The sequence below is a fragment of the Triticum urartu genome, chromosome 3A, assembly GCF_056163025.1.
Source record: "Triticum urartu cultivar PI428250 chromosome 3A, HENAU_Tu73, whole genome shotgun sequence".
Lineage (NCBI taxonomy): Eukaryota > Viridiplantae > Streptophyta > Magnoliopsida > Poales > Poaceae > Triticum > Triticum urartu.
Genome location: NC_141875.1, coordinates 52,133,747 through 52,139,847, shown reverse-complemented (window position 1 = coordinate 52,139,847; position 6,101 = coordinate 52,133,747). Strand labels below are relative to the sequence as shown.

General features: G+C 45.0%; 1 protein-coding gene across 11 annotated transcripts; it reads left to right on the top strand.

Moving 5' to 3' along the window:
• The first annotated feature begins 374 nt into the window (after positions 1 to 374).
• LOC125542716 (uncharacterized) lies at positions 375 to 4,506 on the top strand. 11 transcript variants are annotated; one of them, XR_015618102.1, is made up of 8 exons: positions 379 to 1,161; positions 1,559 to 1,788; positions 2,077 to 2,298; positions 2,438 to 2,672; positions 2,756 to 2,832; positions 3,758 to 3,792; positions 3,947 to 4,102; positions 4,193 to 4,506. XR_015618102.1 is itself a non-coding variant. In XM_087546295.1 (8 exons), exons 3-7 carry the CDS (start codon positions 2,277 to 2,279, stop codon positions 4,004 to 4,006), a joined length of 429 nt encoding a protein of 142 aa, XP_087402421.1. In that variant the 5' UTR covers positions 379 to 1,161; positions 1,559 to 1,788; positions 2,077 to 2,276; the 3' UTR covers positions 4,007 to 4,044; positions 4,193 to 4,506. The 11 variants fall into 11 exon arrangements, 2 of the variants coding, with proteins under 2 accessions (XP_087402421.1, XP_087402422.1); XR_015618101.1 differs by having other exon boundaries at positions 3,947 to 4,119; XR_015618104.1 differs by adding an exon at positions 3,509 to 3,657 and having other exon boundaries at positions 3,758 to 4,119.
• Positions 4,507 to 6,101: the final 1,595 nt, after the last annotated feature.

The window sequence follows — 6,101 nt, the reverse complement described above, 5'->3', positions numbered from 1 at the left end:
GGAGAAGACCATAATGAAAATGTAGAGTGGTTCTCATATGCATTATTGTTGATCTAACAAAGAGCCCATATTACCTTGTCTTTTCCCTTGAATTGAATGCTTGCAGATTCCGGCTTAGTCCAATGCACGTGCATTATTATTATTATCCACACTATTCGGTTGTGCAAGTGAAAGGCAATAATAACGATATATGATGGACTGATTGAGATGAGAGAAGCCGGTATAAACTCGACCTCTCTTATTTTTGTAAATCTTTTCCTAATAATAAACCAGCGATCGCTTCTGGTCATACGTCGTCGGTGTTTTTGCGAAAGAGCCCCGATGTTACTTTGAAATGAACCCGCAGTCATGTTTAAGTGGATATGATAAAACCGTTTTGACAAAAAACACCTTGCCGCATTTGCCCGTGTCCGCCGCTGCCGACCGCAACAAGCGCCTCCACGTGCGGGCGGCTCGCGCCCGTGCCTCCCTGCCGCCCCGCGCCGCCGCCCACCGGAGCTCCGCTGCCGGACCAACGCGCCGCCATGCCCTCCTCTCCTTCTTCCTTCCCCTCCCTCTTGTTCTATTTCTCACATCCCCCTCTCTCTCTCTCCTTCGCAGGAAGCGGAAGCCATGGCCCTGGTCCTCCATGCCAGACCGCCGCCCCGCGCTGGCCGGCCATCAGAGCGCCGCCGCCGGACCAACGCGCCGCCCTGCCCTCCTCTCCTTCTTCCCTCCCTTCTTCTGGTTCTATTTCTCACATCCCTCTCTCCCTCTCCCCCTTCACAGGAAGCGGAAGCCATGGTCGTTGGATCTCCATGCCGGACGGCCACCCCACGCCGGCCGGCCACCGGAGCGCCGCCTCCGGAGCAACGCGGGTTGCCGCGCTGGACCGCAAGCGGATGCACTAGTTGTGCTCGACGGAGATGGGCCCTGTGTGCGTGCCCCCGCAGCCTGGACGAAACTCCGGCGAGGCCATGAGCTCCCGAGCCCCAACCCGGGTGTAGGAGCGTACGGGAGCGTCGTCGTGGATCCTGCGCGTCCTAGGTCCGCCGAGGCCACGGGCTCCCAAGCCGGGCATAGGTGCGTACTGGAGCAACGCCCGCCTGGGCGAGGTCCTCCTGCTTCTGGAGGAGGCGAACAAGCCGAACCAAGCCATGAGGCGCCCGTGGCCAACACAGTGTATCCTTCAATTGAACTATCTGATGTTTTTTCTACGTATCTGTGTCATTGACCCATTGTCTAGAGTGTGATTTCACACATTTGATTTCAGCCAATCATCTATGAAGTGCGACCTTTCATGCTTGAATTCTACAATATCCACTAATGAATTTCATGCTTTTAGTGAACCTCAACAAATTCATGGAAAACGTATTTAATTTTGCTCATCTGATTCGCTTTGCTGCATTATTAGTATGCCTGCCAGACTCCAAATTCAAACCTATAGCCTATAATAAACCCCAGTTTTTTTAATCAAGTTTAAACATTTCAGTTCCGTTTTTGGGTTGGAATTTATCAGTGGCCATGTAAGACTGGAAATTGCTCACCACGTGTTCCTTAGTGTATATTGTGCCAATAGCTATTAAACCTTCGATATGCTGGAGGGTGATGAGGTGACATGGAGCTAAACATAGATTGAAGATTCTGTCATGGGTTCCTCAGAGAAGATAGAACAAATGTGTATGGAGATCCAGCTGTTGAAGACGCCGAGGGACAAGAACATTCAGGAGTTGTTCGCCTAATGGGTTGGTGAGAACAAGAATACAGTTAACATCATCACAGAGCCCTGCACATCTCGCATGCGAGGCAGTATGCCCCTTTTTCTTTAGCACAACTCATATGTCTCTTCCTACCAGGGAGCGTTCGTAATACTTTGCCTGATTCTATTATGGATTACCCATTTTGTTTACAAGTTGACGTACTTATTAATTTGGTGTCGTATTAACTACACCGGAGTCTGTTCTTGTGCAAAGGAAATTTGATTGGGATTGGCCGCACATCTTAAATGCATCTAGAAAATTAACCACAGATAGATTTCACTCTTATCGCTCTTCTATTCAATACATTTTGATTGCTGAAATTTGAAACAATGACCAGGTTCTGTAGGAAGCACAAGAAAGTGGGTATGAAAGCTATGAGATGATGGCCAATGCAGATATTGACAGGGCTGGAATATCATTAGAGTCCGGCGCCAACGAATATACATAGCGACTTCAAGTGTGACAATATATTCATAAATAGTCCTGATGGAACAGTGAAGATCGGCAACTATATGGTCTGGCGACATTATTGCATCAATGGAAAAAGCAAAGTGTCAAAGTGTGTGACATTGTGTTTTTCTGACAGCTACGGATCTGTGAAAATATACCTATTCTATTTACTGTGGATATACTCTCAGGTTACTTTGTTTAAAAATTTATTTTAGTCGTGTACTAACAACCATTGTGTTAAAATGCAGGCGCATTAGACTTTACGGCACCAGAACGCTTCACTGGCAATACAATGAGTTGCTTGGGTATTCCAATCCCCTTGCTGAACCCTGTGCTATTCGCAGCCTCTTTTGTCAATCCAGCAGCACACCGCTGCCCTTCGCATCCTCCCTGCATCACTGCAACTGGGCCGTCCTCACATCGTCTGCGGTCACATGCGCAATCTCTGCGCTCGACGCTGCCTCCACCGAGATTCATTGCAAGGTCTGTTCATAGACACGGTTCTTCCTCCATACCATTGTTGATGCTCCTGTTAATGGATAAGTGTCCAACAAAATTACCTGCAGGGTGCCTGAAACGCCCACTGTTGGGTACATGCATACAACAATTATGCCATGTCTTCCCTATTCGATCGGTCGCACAGGTATGTTTCTTTTCCTTCTTTGTTTAGTTTTAAAGAAAAGATTAATTTCTGAACTCACCATATTTTTATACTATATATAAGCATGGATGACTAGAATAGTTGATTGTCAGTTCACTTATATTTCTGCTATGGAAAGGAGCATCAGTTTTACGCATGCTTCCCGGGTCCTTGGTGAGAGGCCTCTGTGATGTTATTCTTTTAGGTAAGCTTTACTCAGGTTGCTACTCATGTCACAGTGTCTGTAACTTAGCCAGAGTCAGGTTCAGAGTTATTGACTGAATTTTTCGGGCACAACCATCAAGCAACCTGAGTAAAGCTTACCTAAGCCAATGATTTTGTTCTTTTAGCTAGAGCCAGGTTCAGAGTTGTTCACTCTGGATTTTTTGGGCACAACCATCAAGCAAGCTAGCACGTATTGTTTAACTGAAGCAAAGGGCAGCCAAGCTATGAATGCTTCATTCTTTGTTCTACACAAATGCAGCTACTATTTGTATTTGATCTGAGCAAAGGTGCAACCAATTGAAGTTATTTTGAAGAACCTGCACCTGAGTATATATGTTCTGATTTTATAGCCTGCAGAGTCTGTAGAGTAAAGTTTGTACATTTTGTGAATCGCTTTGTTCCGGTTTCCCTTGGTGTATAGTCTATACTGTATGAGGTTATTTACTATGTGCAGATTTGTTTGTGCCATTGCCGATCATGTACTTCTTTCTGTGCTTGGAAGCATAGTCTCATCGTATCCCCTAGATCTGTATAAGTATATTTAGCTCACATACACTTGGCATTTGTTCTTCAAAAGGCGATGTCGTCGATGCTGGACTCCTGGTAACAGTTTATTACATGTTATTTCTTTTTTTTGGTGAGTCTTTTCTTGAGATTTAGGATTATGGAGTTAACGGGTGTTAATTTTGACCTGCTAATACAGCTGCGTTAAACTTTTTGCTCTTCGAAAGCAACTATGTAAGTCTGACGCTAACATAATGTTTACTGCTAAAATACTTCAGTAGGTATAACTTAGAGTCAGGAACACAAGTAGAATTTCATAGAAATCTGTCTAGCTCCTGTAGATGAAAGACTTCCTGCAAGTGAGCTCTTGAATAACTCTTACCTCCAGGAAGATGAGGTCTATTCCAGCGCCTTCAATTTCAGTCTCTCTGGTCTCAAGTGTGACTGAAGATGGGTGGCAATCTGCAAGTTTCGTGCTTTGGAAGGGTGAATTCTTACTGAAAAACCATATGTATCTTACCGACCATATTAATTTATTGCTAAGGTTTCCTCATACCACTGGTAAATATAGCATTGAAGAAACTTTTAAATCAAACTTTACTTCAGTCTTTAATGACACTACGAATTATTTCAGGCTGTTTAAAGAATGTTGAGTTGTCAAGCGAGGTGCTGCAGTGGCTGGCGTTGCCGGGCATAGGACGACGTCTCTAGGCTCCTGCCTGAGGCAAGCCTCTCCAGCCTCCTCGGATGCCCTCTAGGAACTGGCACTGCGTATGATGGTCTCCTCACCTAGCACCTAGGTTGACCTAGCCACCGCCATCGAAGCGGAGAGTTGACAACATATGTATGATTGTTGGACGTGTCAGTCCTGCCATTGACATGTTCAAAACTATGAATTGAGTGATTACAAATATGCTTTGATCAATGAAATGAAAGGATGTTCTGTTACATCTTGTTGTGCAGATATAGGGTTTGAATTATTTTCGGTCGTATCATCTTGGCCCTATAATAAAAAAGCGAGTGTGGGAGTGCGTGACCAGTTGCTACCAGTATCAAGGTGCACTTGATGTGTAGTTATCAGTCAATGAGAACCATAGAAAAATGGAGGCACGGACTCTAGGAGTATATATCCGCTCCCCAAAAAAGGGTGTGCTATATATTGAATGGTTCAATATAGGTCAGTGAGTTTGAGGCAGCAAAAAGCTTTAGAGCTAAAATCAATAGGAAAGGGTATTTGTTTCTTAAGATGTTTTTTTGATAAATGTAAAAAAATTGAATTAGTTAGTTAGTAATAAGAGAGAAAAGGAGACCATGACTTGATTGTCTATTTATCCTTGCTCCATATTTGAAGTTTCTGCCAGCTGCTGTCGTCAACCTACCCTTGCATGCCATCTACTTCCAATTCACTTTTGCGAGAGGTGCATGCCCGACCGTCGACATTGATGCATCCTCTCACTCAACATCGTGTCTCCGCGGGATGGAGCTTAGATCGGTGAACCGCATAATGGTCAACAAAGAGGCAAAAAGTAGATGATTTTGACACTTTCGATGGTGCATGCGGAGGTATTTTTCACCTTTTGCCTATAGCAACACACGGGTCTTCTGCTAGATGAGACTGGGGCGAAGCCCACCGTCATTATAAATTTTCATAATTACAAGTCGGTGTAGGAAGGGGCTCATGAAAGTCGCGTGCTAGAGTGTGATGACCAATCCCCGGTTCGGCCGTTCGCACCCATCAACAATGCACAACGGATCAGACTTTGAGTGACCCTCCACAACCCAGGTTCTTGATCCCGCTCACGGTAGTGAAGCACTGCGATGGCCGCCAATGACACCCTACTCAGGGTGCTACTTTCCTCGACGGCCTCCATGTTATCACTGTAGCGGGATGCGTGAGACCAAGTGTAGGGAATAGCTTGCGGAGAGCGATCCTCATGTCCAGCTCGACAAGATTAGTTTTTAATGTTTTAAACATTCCATTGTGATTGCACGTTAATGACATGTGTGTCATGCAATGGCTGGGATTGACGAAGTCCAGACATGTTGTGATTAGAGGACATTGCGGTAATCGCCGGTGGTGAGAGACTAAGATAAGTGGTGACACGGTGTCGATGAGGGACTAAGACAAGTGGTGACACGGGTGGGACACCGTGTTGAAATAGAAGACGTTGAATTGTGGGGGTCTTGAGCCGTATTTATCGGGCCCGTTGCAACGCACGGGCATGTTTACTAGTATGATTAGTTCATCGTTCGTGATTCGGCCTATTATGAATGAAACATGTTTGCGATGACAATTATAGATTATAGTTGCTCATGACATGCTTAATTAGCTATGAGTTTATAATGGTTCACCTTGCGTGCCAACATGCTATTAAAATGATTGTGATGTGGTATGATAGGGTGGTATCCTCCTTTGAACGATTCGAGTGGCTTGACTTGGCACATGTTCACGCATGTAGTTGAAACAAAATCAACATAGCCTCCATGATATTTATGTTCATGGTGAATTATCCTACTCATGCTTGCGTTCAGTGTTGATTAAT

Bases quoted from the DNA above. Each gene is read 5' to 3' on its own strand.
- LOC125542716 (XM_087546295.1), top strand. From the start codon at position 2,277: ATGGAAAAAGCAAAGTGTCAAA. The intron at 2,299-2,437 runs GTGTGTGACATT...GTTAAAATGCAG, and splicing joins GGAAAAAGCAAAGTGTCAAA to GCGCATTAGACTTTACGGCA. The intron at 3,793-3,946 runs GTAAGTCTGACG...TCTTACCTCCAG, and splicing joins TGCTCTTCGAAAGCAACTAT to GAAGATGAGGTCTATTCCAG.